Source organism: Anas platyrhynchos, chromosome 5 (assembly GCF_047663525.1).
Source record: "Anas platyrhynchos isolate ZD024472 breed Pekin duck chromosome 5, IASCAAS_PekinDuck_T2T, whole genome shotgun sequence".
Classification (NCBI taxonomy): domain Eukaryota; kingdom Metazoa; phylum Chordata; class Aves; order Anseriformes; family Anatidae; genus Anas; species Anas platyrhynchos.
Window position 1 is genome coordinate 63,740,938 of NC_092591.1, and position 21,826 is coordinate 63,762,763.

At 36.3% G+C, this 21,826-nt stretch overlaps 1 protein-coding gene across 1 annotated transcript; it reads left to right on the forward strand.

Moving 5' to 3' along the window:
* The first annotated feature begins 19 nt into the window (after positions 1 to 19).
* On the forward strand, positions 20 to 21,373 carry CTR9 (CTR9 homolog, Paf1/RNA polymerase II complex component). Its single transcript, XM_038180123.2, has 25 exons — positions 20 to 187; positions 1,367 to 1,465; positions 1,971 to 2,210; positions 2,676 to 2,793; positions 3,630 to 3,719; positions 5,015 to 5,163; positions 7,777 to 7,884; positions 8,335 to 8,442; positions 8,558 to 8,794; positions 9,551 to 9,640; positions 9,738 to 9,866; positions 9,972 to 10,155; positions 11,181 to 11,269; positions 11,515 to 11,700; positions 11,877 to 11,964; positions 12,219 to 12,367; positions 14,314 to 14,430; positions 14,619 to 14,764; positions 16,690 to 16,761; positions 17,915 to 18,050; positions 18,488 to 18,634; positions 19,053 to 19,210; positions 19,479 to 19,575; positions 19,918 to 20,030; positions 20,279 to 21,373. Exons 1-25 carry the CDS (start codon positions 143 to 145, stop codon positions 20,685 to 20,687), a joined length of 3,504 nt encoding a protein of 1,167 aa, XP_038036051.1. The 5' UTR covers positions 20 to 142; the 3' UTR covers positions 20,688 to 21,373.
* Positions 21,374 to 21,826: the final 453 nt, after the last annotated feature.

The window sequence follows — 21,826 nt, forward strand, 5'->3', positions numbered from 1 at the left end:
CGCCTCCCCCCTCCCCTCTCGCCTGAGCACGTCCGGGTCAGGCGGCGGCTGTGAGGGGAAGTGCGCGCGCCGTGGCCGTTGCGCGTTCGCGGGCGGCGGAGGCGGCGGTGGTGGAGGAGGCTTCGGCACCGTCACCGGCAGCATGTCGCGGGGCTCCATCGAGATCCCCCTGCGGGACACCGATGAGGCGAGTCGGGGCGGCGTGGCCTGGGGAGGGGCCGCGGGGTGCCGGGCGGGTCGCTGACGAGCCGCGCTGATAATGTTGAACCGTGCTTAAGGTCACCTGGCGCGAGCCGGGGTGAGGCAGGTCTGAGAGGTTATTGATTTACTGTGTAGGTAGTACCTGGTTATCGCTAATAACGATCTTAGTTTGTTGGTGGTGTTGCCCGAATTAAAAAACATTCAAACTAAAAATAACAGGAGTTGTAGAAAAAAATAATAAATTGCTGTCACTCCGGCTCTGTGTAATCAAAACTGCCGGTCCTGATAAAGCTGCATGGCTGCAGCCCCCTTGTAGGAGGCACAGAACCTGAGCGGGTATAGTGGGACAACCCTGGGTGCAACAGTTGCACTGCTTCCCTACTGTAAAACTGCATAGTAACATCGGTGGCTTGTATCAAAGGTGGGGTGGCTGAGGAGGAGGTGAACTAACAGGCAGTCAGATTGCACTCCTGAGCATCCCTCCTTGAGAATACTTGTTCCTTTTTTCCTTCCTTTTTCCCTGTCAGAATACTAAACCAACTTGGCAAAATAGTACTTGGAAAATAACAATGTCATTGTCAAAAGTTGTTGGCATCATTTGCTCATTAGTTACTATGGTTATTAATGATCGGAAATCTAGTCCGTTCTCTGTCATGTTTGCCACTTCAATAAATCTCTTAATTTTTTGAGGCATAAGGATGTCTTTATGAAAATTGCAGGGTTCTTAGGTATGTTTTGGGTATTGATAACTGCCTACTTGGAAAGTTTTAATTGTATCTTAGATCTGCAGGATTTGTATTACCTGTAAGTTTTTAAAATGGAGCAGTACTTGAAGGGATGTTTCAAGGCAACTTGGTTATCTGATTAGCTGAATGGTGAACATTCTGAGCCTGAAGGCTATGATGAAAGAAGTTGAAGTATCAACTCTGTTTTCCCTGACTAGTATCCCAACAATTGGGCTATCTTTTCTCAGGTATTTGTGAGAGGCTATCACTTTTGTATTTTGCAGAAGAAAATAAGCCGTCACTTCTTTGTCTGCAGCTCTGTTTAAATGGAAAGAATTATTTATGTCTCAAGTGCTGAAATGTCCAGTTTACTTTGAGCTCAATAATAAATAGTATTGTTAATACTTTATGAAAAGAAATTCTCTGTTGTTTCGTTCCAGGTTATCGAGCTTGACTTTGATCAATTACCTGAGGGTGATGAAGTTATAAGTATACTGAAACAGGAACACACACAACTACACATATGGATCGCCTTAGCGGTTAGTATATATGCCAACTGTTTATTCAGATTATCCAAGAATAATTTCCACTTCTGTACTTTTATGACCAGGGATAACTGAATTAAGAAGTGGAACTGAATTCGCTTATGTGATAAGCAATTCTAGACCAGATATTTCTGCTTTTTCATATGCACGTTAACATTTTAAGCTAATTTTTTTAATGAAACAATGCTGCTAGACGACTACTTCCTAAATTTTTTCTTAATCCTTAGTTTTACCATTTTGCTTCCTTGATTATGTACTTCTTAAAAAGGTGGGGGGACCTCATACTGTTGAAGTATGGTGAAATGTGCAAAAAGATAAAGATGTTCAGAGGAAAAACAGTTGATTCTTTATAATAAATAGTTGCAAGACTTCATCTGTGTTTTAATGTAAAACTAAGTTGAGACAATTATAGGAAAAAAAATGGTGATATCAGAATGTCTTTGATTATCCCTATACTTATGTGCCTTATGGATCCATCTGTTAAAACTGTATGTTATAGCTGGAATACTACAAACAAGGGAAAACGGAAGACTTTGTGAAGCTGTTGGAAGCGGCACGAATAGATGGAAACTTGGACTACAGAGACCATGAAAAAGATCAGATGACATGTTTGGATACTCTGGCAGCGTACTATGTACAGCAAGCTCGAAAGGAGAAGAACAAAGATAACAAGAAGGAGCTCATTACACAAGCTACCTTGTTGTATACGATGGCTGACAAAATCATCATGTATGATCAGGTAAAAACAATCTGTGTAAAAATCCACGTTTGTACTTCTTTAATCATTCTTTTAACCTGAATTTTATAGTGTTTTCTGTGAATTCAGAAAAACTGCTTCTAAAGAAAGCAAATATTAATTCTGTAAAGAGAAGGTAGAAAATGCTCAGGCTTTTGTTTATAGATGTGTAGTATGTGTACATAAAACTTTAAGTATCTGAAATGTCTTTGGTGCTACCAGGAATAATTATTTGTTGCTTGGGACACCTGATAGAACTGTATTACTCAGCCTTTGGGGGTTTGGAAATTAGCTGTTACTCTTTTGTCTGATAATGTGTGAACTTCAGTAGACAATAAAGACTCTTTTTTTCTCATTCTGATGCAAGAGAAATCAATCATAGAGTCCTATTGCGTAATAATTTCTATAGTATAATCTTCCTATTTTATGAGAATAAATGTAGTGGATATTTTTGTTTTCTTTATCTAGAACCACTTGTTGGGAAGAGCCTGTTTTTGTCTGCTTGAAGGTGATAAGATGGACCAAGCTGATGCACAATTCCATTTTGTGCTTAACCAGTCTCCAAATAATATTCCAGCCCTTCTTGGTATGAGTTTGTGTATTTGACTCTTCAGTTGAGTTTTGGAATGAGTTATGCTTAAGAAGGGGGTGTATATGTAAGCAGAGAGATAAAGAAGGATATGAAGCTCTTGACCAGAAATGTGTGATGGAGATTACTTTAAATATGGGAGGAAATACGCAGATGGAAAAGCTAGAAAATAATACAATGTTTGCCAACATCCTGGCACCTTTTATCTTTGTTTTGGGGTTTTTGTTTGGTTTGGGTTTGTTTTTTAGCTGTGTTCATGTGGCAGTTAAAGTCTTAAGTTCTACAATGTGAAACTTGCCCTCAGAGCACAGAGTGAGCGTGCAGTGTAGTTCTTATCCTGCCGACACTGTAAATACGTCTCCCCCGAACAAAGCTTTTGGATTTGGAAATTTCACTTGTAATTATGTGGTACAGCATTAAAACCTGTTTGCCTACATCCAGTCCAACTACTTAAATTTTCTTGATGACATCAGTGAAGCTTTATACCTCTAAGATGAGGATACCATGAGTACCAAGGGGTCAGCCGTAAAACTGATTTTTCTCTGTTCACTAGTGAATCTAGTCTTAGCAAACGTCTTTCCTCTGGAGTAGGAAAGAACTAAGTTTATGCAGAAAACCAGGAAAGTGTAAACTTAATGTAATCCTTTGCTTGTTTCATATGCTTGACATCATCTAAGATAGTAAAACAGTTGTCTGAATTTCTTGTTAGCGTTTTAATTGTGTTTATTTCTAACATTTGAAAATTGGTACAACTTCACCAAATAAGAATTGAGCTGTTTTTTAACTGCTTTGTTTATATTTTTGATTTATTTGCAACTGTTGTGTCATAACAGGTAAAGCATGCATTTCTTTCAACAAGAAAGATTATAGAGGAGCCCTTGCCTACTACAAGAAAGCACTGCGCACCAATCCAGGCTGCCCAGGTAAGACAAACGCTATTTTGTAGTGGAAAGGTCTTAACTCAGGTCTTCCTAATTGAAGTACCTAATGTTTATTTTGTGTGTGAGTGTTTTGTAGCTGTCCAAAAATAAACTCCACTGAAAAGAAAAACACACACCATCATTATCAAAGAGTTGAGAGTTTGTTGACTTGCAGTATTCCTTCACTGTTAGATAAAGAAATCGTGCTGAGGAAAATGCTTTTCTGTTTTTCTGATTATTACCTTCTAATTAGCTATTGGAAAATGAGAAGTTGCATGTAAGAGAAGTTAAAATTGTATGGAGTGGGGAGGAAAATGCTGTTCAAGACTATACTAATTTATTTACAATCTCTTGGAATAAAAGTTAAGAAAATTACATCAGTATGTTGGCATTAATAATGAATGAATTTACTTGAAATGTAAAATTCTAGCTGTAGTGCATGCTAAGAGCTCTCCTTGTGTTGTATGGTTTTCTTAATGCAAAAATCTAGGAGACTTGTGTATAACAGCTGTAAAACGTATGCATTTGATTTAGAAGTATTAGGATATTTGCATCGATATCATAAATATTCTAAAGTCTCTCAACGGATGCTTTTTGATAACATATCTGAAAAATAACTTATTACAGAATTGATGTGTATTCTGTAGTCTGGCTTAGCATAAGAATCGAGGCTCCCAAAATGGGTTTAGAAATGCAAACTGTACTTTTAAATAGACATCTCTTGCTCATGCCCTGCTCACATACACTCAGATACTGTGTATAAATGTCTCTGTGTTCCTAGTCTGCAAACATGCTGAAAGAGCAATATGATACAAAGTTTTCTGTATTAGTTCATCTGTACAGATTGAGGGTGATGTACAGCATTTTGTTAGCAGTTGAATCAGTTGATGGAGGCAAAACACCTAGTGAACTTCTCTATTCATCTGTGTTTTCTGGAGGCCTGCTGGTCTCAGCTGAACTTGACCTGCCCAAGAAATATCCAGCCTTTTCATCTGACAATTTTTTTCATGTCTTTCTCTGTTATTTCTATTATGTTTCTATAAGAGTAATGTTCTATTTGCTTCCTATCTGAATATTCTGGAGATGCAGACTGGTCTTTTGGAGTGTATGAGGAAATAAGGTCTTACTGACCTATTAAAATTAGTTCTGCTACCAGGTGTGGGAGGCTACCCTTAAAAACAACAAATCATTAAAAGGCTTTATAGGTTTTAAAGAAGTATTAATATCCAGAATGTGTAAAATGAATGAAGTTCTTGTTGAAATGTTCAGATTGTGAATGGTGTCATCTTGTTTTCTAGCTGAGGTTCGATTAGGTATGGGCCATTGCTTCGTGAAACTGAACAAGTTGGAAAAAGCTCGCTTGGCGTTCAGCAGAGCTCTGGAACTCAATTCAAAATGCGTAGGGGCTTTGGTTGGACTGGCTGTTCTGGAACTCAATAATAAAGAGGTGGGTCCAATTTAACAAGAAACCATACTTACCTGACTTAGAGAAAGCAGCAAACTTGAATCCTTTGAGAGGTGCTCCTTGTTTAAAATACGCAATAAAATTTGTGGTTCAATCATTTTAGCTAGTGTTACTATTGAACAATGAATGATTTGTGCTTAAGGTATAAGCAGCACATGCTGTATATTCTGTGGTTAAAAACCTTCAACTCTGCTAATAGGGATTGTAAGTACAGAAAACTAGTTCTATTTAATCAAAGTAATAAAAATATCTCCTTGGTGAGATATGTGAATGTGTGTCCAGTTTAAAAAAGTCAGCTTTAAAAATCTCATCCAACAGTTACAGATCCATTTAATAGCCAGCCTTACTTAGTCATTTGCAGCTCCATGAAGGTTAACTAAATGAGTTTGTACTAAGGGTGATTTGAAAGTAACCAAATACTTGGAGACCTCATTTGCAACGGCAGCTGTATTCCAGAGTATCAGCATTTTTTTTGGAAGAGCATTATGCTGGCAAGAAGGTAAAAGACGTAGTCTCAGGAGGTTAGTCTTGGGCTTTTAGGGCTTTATGGAACGTGAACTTTCAAACAAGTGTTCAAGTTAATATTGAAACTACCTTGGCATGTGTGCTGCATAGTAAACTAAAGAATAGACAACTAATTTTAACCAGTCTGAAATAATGGTAAACTGGTGATACAACATCTAGAGAGGTAGGATCACTAGAAAAAACATAGCTTAATTTAATTCGGAATATCTGATGGTCAGTCAGATCACATGGATGGTCATTACATGTTAAAAAAGTTATTGGGGAGGATAGGACCTCTAAGATTAAAAAAACAAACAAACAAACAAAAAAAACTTGCTTAATTGCGTGCTGCTAAATTTTAGTGTTCTTCCAGTATTGCTTTCTGTAAAATACATAACTATCTAGAAAGACCTTCTTTTAGTACAGAATATCTGAAAATGACTTGGTTTAGTAAGTTATGGAGAAAAATATTTTAGACTTCCATAAACAGTTTGGGTAAATGTAGGCATGAGAGTTTTTCAATAAAACCACAGAGACAACCAAAAATGTTCTAAAATCAGATCATAATAAATAATTCCATGGGTAGACAACTAATGAAGCCTGCTTTCCATGTCTCCCCCTCCCCGCCCCCCACGAGGTCTTTTAACTCCCCTTGAACTTTGAAGAGCTGTAATTAAAAGCTGACCCACTCAGATTTGGTTGTGAGGAATGTATTGTCTGTGCTTTATTTCAAACTGTTTCTGCAACTGCACTGCAAAAGTAATATAATATCAAAGAGTTGACATAGGGGAAGAAGAATGCTTTCTGTAGGGAAAAAAAATCTCTCTGAGATGCAACTGCTAAATGATGTCTTTTCAACGTGTAGGTATTTGCAGTGTTCCTCTCCACCCACCCCCCCTTAAAGATCTTACGATGTCAAATGAGGGTTGAGGTTACCCTGTATTACTGAGGTTTGCTCTCTCTTGTTTTATTTCATTCAAGTGCATAGGAGATTTGAGACCTCTGCCCATCCACTAGGTGCAGTTGAAATTGGACAGGAAACACAAATTACTGGAAAGGTCAGACATAAATACTGTGATTATAAAACCTCTTGCTTTTGAAAGTTAGGCAAGAATAACTCAGTATTTCTTAACCAGGATATATTGTTGGAAAAGTATTGAACATATCAAATGGCAGTATTGGAAAGATACTGCCATTTTAAAATGAAATTGTGTTTGAGCTGCTGTTCATTGGACTGTACATAGTTGAGACACATGGTAAAACCTAGTATGTTCAGTAAGATAGTTTTCTGCTGATAATAATAGCACAGTAATGCACAGATTTTACATGATTACTAGATGCCATTTTTGGTATCTCTGTTTTTATATCTTTATTTTTATATTTCTTTTCAGAAATACATACAAATTTGAGCTGATGTGCTTGTGATATAAATCTCTGTTTTCCAAAATAAGTAGCAACTATTGACCCGTTATGGACTTGAACTTTTAAGTGAAATTAGTACCCATAGAAAGCTTTTGTAAACAGTAAGATTTTTGTATAAAAGGGTATGTTTTTTATAGTAATGCCTGTAGGTAACCTCTGCTGTTTTTCATTGGAACTTAATTTACAGTACTTCTTAATTCAGCATCGGAGTTTATTGTTAAGAATTTGAACATGAAAACATTTTCACTTCTGTTCACAGGTAAAATGTTGAAATCTAAAACAAACAGGAGTTAGGGATGTTGAACAGTAGAAGGAAGGCTATCAGAGGTGTGAGAGTGAAATGCCAAAAGACAAAGGCTGGGTATCTTATTTTTTCTAGAAATTTGTGTTCTGTTCTTTTGTCGTATTAATAGGTTTTGTGGTTTTTTAGGTGTTGTGTTTTGTTGTTGTTGTTTTCTTCCCTTCTCCTCCACAGCCTATGTGGTGGCTTCATTTTCTGGTCTTTGTGCTTCAGGGAGGAAAGCTGGCAGCTGAATTTACTTTCTTCTGCAAGACTAACAAGGACTATGTTACAGTTCCTGAAGCAGCATGCACTGAAAAATAATTTTTAAAATCTTAGTAAGCTACAGCTATTGAGATGCTGATGATACTTGTGAATATTTCTTTTAGGCCGATTCCATCAAGAATGGTGTCCAACTTCTCTCTAGGGCTTACACAATTGATCCCAGTAATCCAATGGTGCTGAACCACTTGGCTAATCACTTCTTCTTCAAGAAGGTAAGCAGAAAGTCTGTGGAATTTTACAGTCGAATACTTGATAACCTCTGAGCAGCCAGGTTAGCAATGTTAGTTTTAATCTCACTTCATCAGATTAAGTGGTACATGTACATAGTATGGAACTATTAATGCGGATAGGTAAGTGTAAAGTTTTTGACTTATATTTTTCTAAATATTATTTTCTTAGGAAAGCCAAGAAAAGTGCGCTTATTCCTTAAATCAAGCTCACTTTTGTGTCCTAGAGGGATATCTTTCTATCTTTGTTTCTCTTTCTTCTTCTGGGCTTTAAGATACAGCATAGATATGGAATGCAGAAAAGAAACCACTAAAACTGTCGTTATTTAGTCAGTGCTGTGTCTAAAGCTTTCTTGTATTTACCACCTATCCTTGTTTAAATAATACATTACTTGACAACAAATAAAGTGCAGGCTTTCAAATTTATTTATTTAGGATTATGGTAAAGTACAACATTTGGCCCTTCATGCTTTCCATAATACCGAAGTTGAAGCAATGCAGGCGGAGAGTTGTTACCAGCTGGCTAGATCTTTTCATGTACAGGTAGGACAGCTTTTAAAAACTCCCTTTGCGATTACACCTAATATTCTGGCTATAAGAGTTCATACAAAGCTTACCTGTGAAAACCTTACCTGCTCTTTCTTTAATTTTTATTTAGGAAGATTATGATCAAGCTTTCCAGTATTACTATCAGGCCACTCAGTTTGCTTCATCTTCTTTTGTACTTCCGTTTTTTGGATTGGGTCAAATGTACATTTATAGAGGGGATAAGGAAAATGCGTCACAATGCTTTGAAAAAGTTTTGAAAGCCTATCCTAACAATTATGAGACTATGAAAATCCTTGGATCTCTTTATGCGGCGTCAGAAGACCAGGAGAAACGGGATATTGCAAAGGTGAGTTCTGCTTCTGCCTGCATCATACTTTTACATGCAAGAGTAGAACTTGAAAATCAGACTTGAAATCGGAGTCTGTACCTTTAGATGCTCAGGGTTTCTTTACTGTAAATATGGAGTATTTAATTTTGGCTGTCGTGAGAGATCCTCTTAACTGTGGAGAACTACAGCTTTTGCATAGAAGTAGGATTCCCACTGGGTATTAGATAAAACAACTCCAGAAATTCAGGGGAGCTCTGGCCTCACATTTGTATTAGATACTGTTAAAATGCAAAATTCTTCCAGTGTGTTAATGTTATCTGAAAATGTCAAATTAAGTAGTGATTTCCTGCAGGTGTAATAATAGCTAGCAATTTCCTGAAAGCACTGGTCTTAGCTTATCTGAAAGGATGGTGTTATTTTCTTTTTTTGCTTTTTTCTTTAACGAAAGTCTTTTTTAATCTAATGCTGGGTAAATAAATGCACCTATATTAGCCTTCGTATTATAGCTTCTTGTGTTCATATGTGTAATAGTTTGTGCTTTTGTTTCTATAGAACAGCTTATTTAAAAAAAAAATAAAAGGAAGGAAAGTAATGTGATTTATTTTTTTTAAATTTCCAAGCTTTAGTCAGTTGTGCAGATGTTTAGAATGTTTTATTTTGCTGTATGTTTCGGTATGGTTTCTAGTGTTAAAGTCAGTGCCTTTGCTCTTTCTTTGAAGTTTGTTACAACAATTTCTGTATCCACAAAGAAGTCTGTTTTCTGCTGTTTCTCAGGGACATCTAAAGAAAGTCACAGAACAGTATCCTGATGATGTAGAGGCATGGATTGAGCTAGCCCAGATTCTAGAACAGACTGATATACAGGTATTAAACATGTAATTCACACTGTTTGTGTCAATGCTTGTTGTAGGAGCACATGAAGCTCATTCTCCTATTTGTCATCTACTTTCTCTTTGTAAAGGGTGCACTGTCAGCTTATGGTACAGCCACACGCATTCTGCAAGAGAAAGTGCAGGCTGATGTCCCACCAGAGATTTTGAATAATGTGGGTGCCCTGCACTTCAGGCTGGGAAACCTAGGAGAAGCAAAGGTACGTAATTATTAACAGTTTGAACTAAATTTTATGACCACCTGAACTTTTCCTCTAAGAATATACTGGAGTGCTTTATTTTTTTTTCTTCTTTTTATACTTTAGAAATATTTCTTGGCATCGTTGGATCGTGCAAAAGCAGAAGCTGAACATGATGAGCATTATTACAATGCTATCTCTGTAACAACATCCTATAACCTTGCCAGACTATATGAGGCGATGTGTGAATTTCATGAAGCGGAAAAGCTGTATAAAAACATTTTAAGAGAACATCCTAATTATGTTGATTGTAAGAAATGTGTGATATTTTAGTTCCACAGTCCTCCTTAAAATACTAGAGATTTTTCCATCCACAGTGTCTTCTTGTCTCCCTGTATCTGTCTTCAGTTATTTTCATAGTAGTTTTGGGGGCCTGCTTACCTACTTACTGTTTTACCTACTGTTTTTAAGGACTGAATCATCTTTATAGTACCATCTCCAGTCTTGAGGCTTCTGATTGTTGGTATATCTTTATTGTATTCCAAAAATCTAGCAAACTAGCTTGTCTAGACTTGAATGCTTTTTGCTCCCTTACTGCTCCCCTTCCACTCGTACCCAAAAGCCTTAGCACTTCAGCACTCAGGTGCAATCAAGGCCATCCACTTGATGTGCCCAGCCTCTGCAACCATACCTACATAGCTCAGTGGAAATACTGATTCTACCAAAGTGTCTCTGTCATGGACTTCGGTCGTCTTCCAGGGAAGCATAGCTCTTGAGGGCATTGGTGCAGCTGCTATGGCACATCCTGTTTTTGCTCTTCGCTCTACCTTTCCTCTTGCCCCCAAGTTATCTGCTCTGTGATACCTCCTGTAAAGGAGAGGAGGTAGCCCTTGCATAGCAAGCTGCAGTATGCAATGTGCTTCAGAATAATCCATTTTTTTTTTCGTGGTCTATCATTTGCCCCCCTGCACTTCCCAAAGCTTGCAGAAGTGGGAGAGCTGTTTAATGTGGGGGGAGAGAAATTGTGTAATTAATGTAGCCTTCTGAGGTTTCTGAATTGTGTTTAACTTGTGAAAATGATTTAAAACATTTAAATTACATCTAAGTGTTAGAAATTTGCAATTTCTTTATCATTGCTGTGGATGGAAGTTCCTCTTTACAGAGTTTATCTCATCCCGAGTAGAACATGAAAGGTGTCTTTATGCTTGCTGTCAAGCAGGTCAAGAAAAGATGGCTTTTGACATTCATGTGTTGCCAGTATTTTGCTTGTTTAAGATGAATTTGACCTCTTTCCTGATTCTAAGCTTTTTTTGTTTTATTTCTCCTTGATTTTAGGCTACTTGCGCTTAGGAGCTATGGCTAGGGATAAAGGAAACTTTTATGAGGCTTCTGATTGGTTTAAAGAGGCACTTCAAATAAATCAGGTGTGTAACCCTTTAAACACTTAGTTAAAACACTTGAAATTCCAGCTTTTTCTTTCAATTTTGTTCTTGTGTTGCAATTCTGTTTTGTCTGTTCACATAAATTGGGGGAAGGAGAGAGAACTGCTAAAGTCTGCTCTTTTATTTATTTATTTATTTAATATGGAATTTAATTTACTTTATACTTGGAAAAGTAACCTTGCAAGGGAAAATGCTGCCTCTGCAATTGACAGTGAGTTTTTATTCAGGACCATCCAGATGCTTGGTCTCTGATTGGTAATCTTCATTTGGCCAAACAAGAGTGGGGTCCAGGACAGAAGAAATTTGAAAGAATATTGAAGCAGCCTTCCACACAAAATGATACTTATTCCATGCTGGCTCTTGGCAATGTCTGGTTGCAGACTCTACATCAACCCACAAGGGACAGAGAAAAGGTAATGAGCATCTGTCTGCCCTGCATATGATTTTACTTATTTCTGTTAGCTGCTAGCTACTCAGAATGCTCTTCTCATTGCCTGTTTGGCGTATTACAGCCCATAAAAATACTGGGTAGATTCTTAGATACCTCATTGTAGAAATGAGTGATCAACTGGGATACTTCTTTCCACAGGAGAAGCGTCATCAAGACCGTGCATTAGCAATCTACAAGCAAGTACTCAGAAATGATCCAAAGAATTTGTATGCTGCTAATGGCATAGGTGAATGTTAGACTAGTTTTCCTTACATCAGAGATGACAATGGTATTCTTATGTTTCGTGCTTTAATATGTGTAGAATTGTCTTTGCAGGGCCAGCACACTATTTAATGGAGTGCATGAAAGAATAGCTTTCATATGGCAGCTATGTCCATTTTTAATGGGGAGCTTGATTTAGGCAATGTTTTGTTTTCTTTGGCAGGAGTACATAGTACGTGAACCTGGAAGCTTACACTGTACATATTACTTTCCCCTTAGGAGCTGTCTTGGCGCATAAAGGATATTTCCGTGAAGCTCGTGATGTTTTTGCACAAGTGAGAGAGGCAACAGCAGATATCAGTGATGTGTGGCTGAATTTGGCACATATCTATGTAGAACAAAAACAGTACATCAGCGCTGTGCAGATGGTAACATCTCTAAATTGAACTACATAATATGTTGTGTTAGATGACTTCTGCATGTTTCTTAGCTGTCCCTGGCAGCTGCTAGTTTTCTGAATAATATTTTAACTATAGGTCTATTTCTAGCATACTGTTGGCTGTCCATTCTAGACTTAAAAACAAACTGCCAAACGTAGATAAGCGTTTCCCCGCTTGTACCCTTTTTCCATGTATCAGAGTTAAAATGTGATTGAGTTACAATTTTTGGCCATGAAATTTGTTTTTAGTCAGAGGGTTCAGTCAGTGTGGTTACTGTATGTGACTTACTTTCAGTTGTTACTGAAATTAGTAAATGCAATTTGATGCTTTTTTTTTTTTTTTTTTTTTTTTAAGACCAGAGCTTCCTGTTCTCATTATTTATGCAATCATTTGCAAGAATGATCAGAGCTGTCTGAAAAGCTTACTGGAATGATTTCTTTCGCAACAATTAAAATCACAGGGTAAATCATGTTAGAAGAAATCTCTTCAGGTCATCTAGTTCGACCTGCTCAAGCATACTAACTTCCAAGTATCAACCTGTTCTAAGTTAGTTGATTTAAAAAGCATACAAGCAAGCTTAACAAAAAAATATACGTTGGACAGGATAGAAGCTCAGTAAAAACTTGTTTAGTGAGGATTTATTCTACATCGAGGCTCAAAAATACTTAATTCAGAACTACCATCAAGATTTTTGTGATGCTTATAAAGAATATAAGATAGTGGATCTTTTACACCTGATCAAGAGCTCAGTAGTTACTCTCCTCCAGTGAAGTACTGGTAAAAGTCTTTGTTAACATGATGTGATGCATTCTGTTACTTGAGTTGAGTGTGTCTTCTTTAAGACCTTGTCTGTCTTTACTGAAAAAAGCCTAATGAGAAATCTAATGTAGCAATGCAGTGAACTTTCACCTTCTGGTTTGTCAGAAAAATATTATACTTATTTGCCAATTTATTTATGTGAGGCTGTTAGAAGAAACATGTTTGTTCACTGAGGTGTTTTATTGTTCCCTGGATTCTGCTATGCAGTTGGTACAAGCCAAAGTTTGATATATATGATATTGCACTCAAAGGGAGATAAACTGAATTTAATAGCGTAGCTTGTTGCAGCCACAAGTATTCTAGTGAGTTCTCGACCATAAAGTATACAAATCTGGGACAGTCTTAATGCTAAATGCAAAACCTTTGACTCTAAATGTTAGTGAAAATTGGATGCTCACAATGCCATGCAACCCTTCTGTAGTGATTTCAGGCATTACAGAGTGATTTCTGAATTTGAGCTGGAAGTAAAGGTTGTTTTGTATTTCTTAATATGTTGGAGATTTGGAATCAATTAAAGATGGCTTGAGAAAAGAGTATGGCAAAAAAGGCACTTGTTACTGAAAAGGATGAGGTTTCTTAGCTGTTGGAACCTTTAATTGAAGGCCCATATAACATATAGTGACAAGTTGTCTTTTACACTTTAGAGCAACTATAGTGTGAAAGAAAATACAGTGTAAAAGAAGTAATTAGATATGCCAAGTTATTCAGCTAGGTGGACAGGACTAATTTGATATTGAGTTATCTTAAAGGTGGGGATTTTTTTTTGTAACTAATTGCATCAGGTATATGGAGTTACCACATTAAGTATATTTTTATCTATGAGCCAAGAAAGCAGATTTCTTTCATACCACAGAGAATAACTGAGAGTGCTCTTAAAAATGAGTCTTTCTGGTTTTTGTTGCAGTAGATGGTATTTGCAAAGCGTTTTATTATACTTCAGGATGTACAGAGCCTTCAGGACTACTGCCAGTTTTCAGATATGCTGCTTTTTTTAAACAAACAAACAAAAAAAAAACATTAGCAGTAATATTTTTTAGGAAAGGATACATTTGATGTAGTTAGCTAACCATAATAACTAATCGTTGTCACCTCTTAATTTTATTTTTCAATTTCAGTATGAGAACTGCCTCAGGAAGTTCTATAAGCATCAAAACACTGAAGTATTGTTATATTTGGCCCGGGCACTCTTCAAATGTGGGAAATTGCAGGAATGTAAACAAACTTTGTTAAAGGTATGAATATAGAATATCATAGATCACAAAATAAAGTTAGTGTAAATTGCTGCATGTTTAGGTCTCTTTAAATTCAGTATCTTGAATTGAAATAGTGGTGCTTATTTTCTGTATACCTCTATGTACCTTACTTGTATACCTCTGTATCATGTTGTAAAGTATCTTAAAAACATGCTTTTCATTTACAGGCCAGACATGTTGCGCCAAGTGATACAGTCCTTATGTTTAATGTGGCTTTAGTGCTACAAAGACTAGCTACCTCTGTCCTGAAAGATGAAAAAAGCAATCTAAAAGAAGTGCTTAATGCTGTGAAAGAACTGGAGCTAGCCCACAGGTAAAGCTGATTTTTTTTCACTAATCATTATAATATATTTCAGTTTCCTTACAGTGAAAATGCAGTGTAGGTCTGAAATTATGATTAGAAGAGCAATCATCTCCAGTGAAACACTATTAAATTCTAGAGTTTTTAGCAGAAAAATGATTTTGCCTGAATACACAAAAACTGTGTATTCAGACTTGGCTCCAAAACCACTTTTATTTGGCCAGGTGGCCAATACATATTTCCTAGGGAGTTTTGTATTGTGATTGAGGCACTTTTTCTTAGAAGAACTTAGTTGAAAATGCATTGAAAATTGTTCTGCAAATTTATTACATTTTTGGAGGACTTCTTTAAAAATAACCTGTGAAGTTTAAAACTAGATCTCAAAATAAAACTAGATCTCAAAATTAAATCTGTTTATATTATATGAGCCTAGTTAATGAGTAGTAGTCCTTGATAACCATGTCTTCTCAGTGGCAAGTGAAGCCTAAGCACATTGATAAATTAAGAACAGAAGCTGTTTCTGAAGCTTGTTTGAAATCTATAGTCTTTGGCTTAAAAAAAGCTTTATGGGAAGAAAGCAACATGATTAATTGAATAAGGAATTCATTCACAATTTCCCATTGGCAGGCAGATGTTTAGCTATTTCCAGGAAAGCAGAGCTGCTTCACAACTGTTATGAAGACAAATGCCAGAACTCTGAAAGAACTCTGAACAGCCTCTTCTCCAGCCCCTTCTTCCTTCTCTTCCCCCAACTTCCATTGCTAAGTATGACATCGTATCCCTTTGGTCAGCTGGGGCAAGCTCTCCTGGCTGTTGCCCTCCTAACTTCTTGTGCACCACCAATCTCCTTGCTAGCAGGGCAGTGCAAAAAACACAAGAGATGGTGTAAGCACTGTCAAGTAACAGCTAAAACATTGGTATGTTATCAATCCTGTGTTGGTCACAAATCCCAAATTTAGGACCATACAAGCTGCTAAGATGAAAATTAACTCTATTCCAGCCAAAACCAGTAGAGCTTTCAACCACTTATTCTGCTCCTACATTATCACTGATGCAGTTGGTTTACTGCATTTAGTTGCTTTACACATTCCTGGCTCTGTTTTTATGTCCAGGATAGATAGTGGCTTTCAGATGTTTATAGTGGCAAGAACTGTGGCCTGAGATCAGTTCTTCATTTTCAGATCAGTTCTTCATTTTCCTTTGCAGCTATAATTTGCTATAGTATTGATCAAAACAGATCTTTGGCACAAAGGTATTCCAATTATTTTATCAGCTACAGAAAACTTCTCATATAATCAAGGATTTAGAAGTTCTAGTGCTTTATGTAATGCAAACAGTATACATTCAGAAACAAATTATATCTTAAATTCAGCTGGAAACTTGTGAATTTATGTCTTTATTTGGTATTCAATTTACTAAAAAAATCAAATGTCTGATATATATAACTGTTGGAGAACACTTTCCGTAAGCTTAAACTTGAGGTGGAATTATTTCATAGGCTCAAGCCTTTAGAGTTTAATCTAGCATGAAAACACTTCATTATAAACATGAAAAGAAGCTGGCAACTTCAAAAAATTTGGACTGTCCTCTTTTTCCTTTAAATGGTTACAAACTCTCTTCAAAACAGTGATCATCATAGCTTATTCATCATAGCTTCATCATAGCTATTTGAAGGTATATTATATTCACTAGGACCTGTGAACCAGATTCAGGGAGGCTGTTTTGGACAGATTTGAGACTAAATAAATTAGTATGTCTTGCATTTGAGATCTCTGAATGTACTTGTATACTGTTGTGTTAAAAATAGAAAATTGGTGAGGGTTTTGTCTTCTGTTGCATCTTACACGATTAGTAACTCAGGAGCAAGTGCTTCGTTTTAAGGCAAAATTGCACTAAACATATAACTGATACTATTCTTGTTTGTCTTTATCATCTAGGTACTTCAGTTACTTGAGTAAAGTGGGTGATAAGATGAGATTTGACTTGGCACTTGCTGCTACAGAAGCCAGGTAAAAAAAAAAAATAATTCAGGAACTGGGAGGAATGTTATCTTTTTTTTTTCTATTTTTTTTTTCTTTCCAGAATAAAACTATTCAAAAATTTTAGCTATTTCATAGAACAGTAGAAATCTAACTACTGGGTTACTTGCTGTTGCTGTTTTTTTCTCTTCCTATCTTTGCTTTCTAATGTTTTTGTGCAGTCTAAAACTCTAAACTTGTGCTCTCCTCTATCACGAGAGCCTGCAAAACTTCAGCTATTTTAATAGCAAATTTTCCACCAAGGGGAGAGTGGAAAATTTATTTAAAGATCTCTAGCTCTCCCTGTTTTGGCTTTAATGATAATTTAACGTTTGATTTCTTGGAAATTTTTTTAAGATAACTTTTGGTGACTAGAGTGGATCACTTATTAAAACATGAAATACTTACATTTTGCAATGTCTAGTCTTTAAATTTTGTTCAGGGTAATGTGTTTGTATACAAGCCTGTTCAAATCAGTTTTCTTTCAAGCCTGTCTGTTTCTTACATTTTTCACGCAGTTTGCCCTATTTTTCCGTAGACATACAAATAACTTCTATTGGCAATCATGCACTATACATCTTAAATAGATATCATTAAAGCATTTTGTACAGAGATGAAAATTTCTATATTTTAATACTAAAAGAATTTGTCATAACACAGCTAGGAAATGGTATTGAAAGCAACTTTCATTAATGTTTTATGAGACTGGAACACTTAATGCAACCTGAACTCTTATACAGTTGTTTTTTTTTCTTTGTTGTTTTGTTGTTTTTTTTTTTAGATAAAATTTGTGACTACCTTTCTGATTAGGTTTGCTAGTAAGTTCAGATTAAATGACTTCTTTTTAGTAACCATAGTTCTGAAGCTGTCCAAATGGGTTGAAATGATTTCTCTTTGTGATTATTATGTCTTTGAATTGGCTAAATTTTAAGTGTGAACCAGTAAGTTCCCAAGTTGTGTATTGCATCTTAAAGATAAATTATATTAACATTAAATCTGTTAGTTCAGTCAAAAATCTGTACTGGTCTTCTATTGCAGTATTTCAGGTAGCTTATTTTTGTTGTGATGCATACCCTTTATGAAATTGTTACTCCTTTTAGAACCTCTGTCACCTTCCTTTACTTGAAACCTTTGCATGTTATAGGCAATGCTCTGATTTACTGAGTCAAGCCCAGTATCATGTGGCTCGAGCACGCAAGCAGGATGAAGAAGAGAGGGAGCTGCGTGCAAAACAAGAGCAAGAAAAGGAGCTGCTTCGCCAAAAACTACTTAAAGAACAGGTTTTATTCTGTTACATTTTACTGAATTAAAAAAAAAAAAAGTGTTCCTACTGCTCTGTGATGGTGGCTGGTGTTACTTATGAAATATCCAGTTGATATTTTTCTAAGATACAGTAAACATTAGCAGAAGATGTTACTGCTAACAGGTGATACTCATTCTTTCTCATTGCCTTAAAATAGATTTTTATTTTTAAAATGAAATCCAAGTGTTGGCAAACCTTTTAAGGTTATCAAATTTTAGTACAAATGGGACCAAGGAGGGAGCACTTGGTACAAAAGTTACTTTGGACTTTTGCCTATTTCAGTACAGGCCATGTAGAAAAGCTTTCTGACATAGAATTTGTAGAAGTTAATATTCTAGTTGCTTGTCAACACAAAGACCTGTGAATATAATAATACAACTATAATAGTAATGGTTAGTTTCTTCTCTGTTTCAGGAAGAGAAGCGCCTAAGAGAGAAGGAAGAACAGAAGAAACTTCTGGAACAAAGAGCTCAATATGTGGAGAAGACCAAGAATATTCTGATGTTCACTGGTGAAGTAGAAGGATCAAAGGAGAAAAAACGTGGCGGTGGTGGAGGCAGGGTATAACAGATTTTTTTATTCTTTTCCCTCTATTTTTTCTTTGGTAAACATTCTCTTGGGGATAGCATGGGGTTTTAATTTCAAGCTGTCTAAGTTCTGCTGTATGAAACAGCACAGATTTAATGCTCTGATGTAAAAATTGGAAATTAATACTTAAGTTGTGAACTAGGCAGCATTACCAAAATCTGTTCTGTTCAATTTTTAAAATAATTTAAAATAACAGAAGATTATTATGTGTAAATTTGGAATCAGTTTCTCAGTTATACCAGTCCAGACATTATGGGAAAGTTGACGTGAGGTCTGTGTTTTTATGTCTTCAAAAATGTGTTCCGAGAGGTTCTATTTTGACTTGTTGTCCGGTACCTTTCAACTGGAAGATGAACAACAAGCTATATTGTGGGGCTTTTATTTATTACAGCGTTCCAAAAAAGGAGCAGGGGAATTTGACGAGTTTGTCAACGATGACAGTGATGAAGATTTGCCAATGTCTAGAAAGAAAAAGAAGAGGAAGGGCAGTGGTAGTGAACAAGATGGGGAAGAAGAAGAGGGAGAGAGAAAGAAGAAAAAGAGGAGGAGGTAACTTATACTTCAATGTTAGACTCTTTGTGAGAAATAGTACAGCTCTAAATATTCTTATGCAGTGCTTTGTAACATAAATGAAATGTTGGTTAAGTGGTTAGCAGGAGTAAGTCTTACATATTCTTGAACAAAAATTAAAGAGTACTTATGCAAGAGAAGAATGAATAACATTTGATCAGCTGAATCTCAAGACTGGAAGTTTTGTATGTGTAAAGTTCTCTTGCAGTGATATACTTTACATCACACAAATATGATTCTGTTTAAGACCCCAGAAAGCAGATGAGGGGAGTGAAGATGAAGAACATGAAAATGGTCCTAGACCTAAAAAACGACGTCCACCCAAAGCAGAGAAAAAGAAGGCTGTAAGTTACATGCTTTTTTTCCTAAAAGTTCCTAAGTTATGACTTTTTTTCCTAAATATGCACTTGGACTCCAGCACTCCTCTGTTTTGACAGAGACTTGTTAATGCTGAAAATTTGTGGTAGCAAACTACCTTTTGTCCTCCTTTCCCTAGTGCTATAGCTGCTTCAGAAAAGAATATTTCTTAAACCTTCTACAATATCTGATAGCAAATGGATTATTTTGATCAAACTATTTTAGAACATTTTAGAAGCACGTCTTAGTTTTTTTGAGTGTTTCTGCCGTTGGACACTCTGATTTAACCAGACATGTGAACAAGCAACCCTTTGTTTTTGCCCATGCAGCCCAAACCAGAACGTCTGCCTCCTTCAATGAAAGGAAAGATCAAATCAAAAGCCATAATTTCATCTAGTGATGATTCTTCTGATGAAGATAAACTTAAAATTGCTGATGATGGGTAAGAACCTTTATTATCTTCTCAAGCCCTGCAATTCTAGTGTATGCTTTCAAGAGAAATGACGGTATTAATAAGATAATGCGAAGATAATCAGAAGCCTTTTGTTGTACTTAACATCGCCTTCCATTACAAATTATTCCATTCCCTTTCTCATTTAGATAATGCTATCATTGCTCAAATCAAAGTGTCTTAATTTATGTTTTAAAATAAGCATTGCATCTTTTAATACTGTTTTTTTCCCCCTACAGACATGCCAGGAATAGCAACAGTGATTCAGATGATGGGGAACAGCAGCACAGTAAACGCATTGTTTCTGATAGTGATTCTGATAACAGAAACAAGTCTGGTAGCGAGGCAGGTAGTCCGAAGAGATCCAGTGTCCACGCATCTGATGAAGATTCTGACAGCGACAGATCAGCCAGAAAAAGGAGACGGTCAGATTCAGAGCAGTCTGACAATGAGTCTGTTCAGTCAGGAAGAAGTCATTCAGGTGGTTCAGAAAACGAATCTCGCCCAGCTTCTCGCAGTGCTGACTCAGACAGAGATTCTGAGAGAGGATCTGACAATGAGGGTTCTGACAGAGGATCTGGTAACGAATCTGAACCAGAAGGATCTAACAATGAGGGGTCTGAAGGTGGTTCAGATGACAGTGATTAGATCTAAATTACAGACATCTTTTTAGAACGTTCATGTAAATATATTTCTGTTCTAGTGGAAATCCAATTTTTTATATTTGAAAACTGATGGGGAAAAAATGTTTTAGTAAACTGCTGTGAGACCTTCCTGTGATTCTTTCTATTAGCACCTAATGGATGTTTCTCTCAGTTGGGTTATGGTGTATTAAATTCAAACTGCTGTGGATGACGAACAGAAGCCCTGTACTAAAATCAGCACACCAAGGATGGAATGCATGTAAAAATTATGGAAAGTTAAATCTCAGTTTAGGTTATTCCAGTGTGGCTGAAGTTGTGCGCTCTGTGTTTATACATGCATAGATAGATCTTAAATTCTAACATATGAAGCAAAAAGCTTTGGATATTTATCTCTTTCTCATTCTGATTACAGGTCAGTAGGGAGGTTTTTCATCTTTTCTCTTAAAGAACATATTTGAGAACATATTTGCCATGATGTAACTCCTTATATTTCAAATATATTTTTTTTTGGCTTTTGTTTCTGTGGTAAATCAGGTGAAAAAGATGCAAATATTAAAGGAGTTTTATAAAGTAATGATACAGATGTAGATAGAGTATTTAAATTGGCAGGTCAAAAAAAAAATTGGAGATATTTCCATATTACTTGACATAGTTGAAGATGTCAGTGTCACAATAAAATGTTCCTGCTCATTTGCTTTGAGTGATTTATTTAAAGCCTTAAATGGTATAAGCAGAAGACCTGAAAATGTTAAATTTGACAAAGCAATGTGTTTTAAGGAAGTAGTCTTTAACTGGATTTTAGCTTAAATGTATGGCTGTAGGAGTGAGCTCATTTCATGCTCTGCATTCATTATTGTATTGTAGACTGACGTGAACCTGACTTCTCTTTACAGTTGTCTTTTCCTGAAGTTTTGGAAAGTCCTCTGCACCAGTCTGGGGTGGGTGGGGAATTCTACCTTCATTCATTGGTCATCAAGGTAGACATTCACTAAGAAGATCGTGTATTGCTATTGTTTTTAAAAGATTGTATAGCCTAAACTATGTTCCTTTTGGGTTTTGGCTTTTTTTTTTTTTTGAAAGTCCAGATTGTTACTACTGATATCTAACTTCAAGTACTAACTGAAAGCTGAGTTTCCCATGCTG

Coding starts and splice junctions, on each gene's coding strand:
- CTR9 (XM_038180123.2), top strand. CDS start 143: ATGTCGCGGGGCTCCATCGAGATCCCCCTGCGGGACACCGATGAG. Junction 7,885..8,334: donor ATCACTTCTTCTTCAAGAAG/GTAAGCAGAAAG, acceptor TTATTTATTTAG/GATTATGGTAAAGTACAACA. Junction 12,368..14,313: donor ACATCAGCGCTGTGCAGATG/GTAACATCTCTA, acceptor TTTCAATTTCAG/TATGAGAACTGCCTCAGGAA.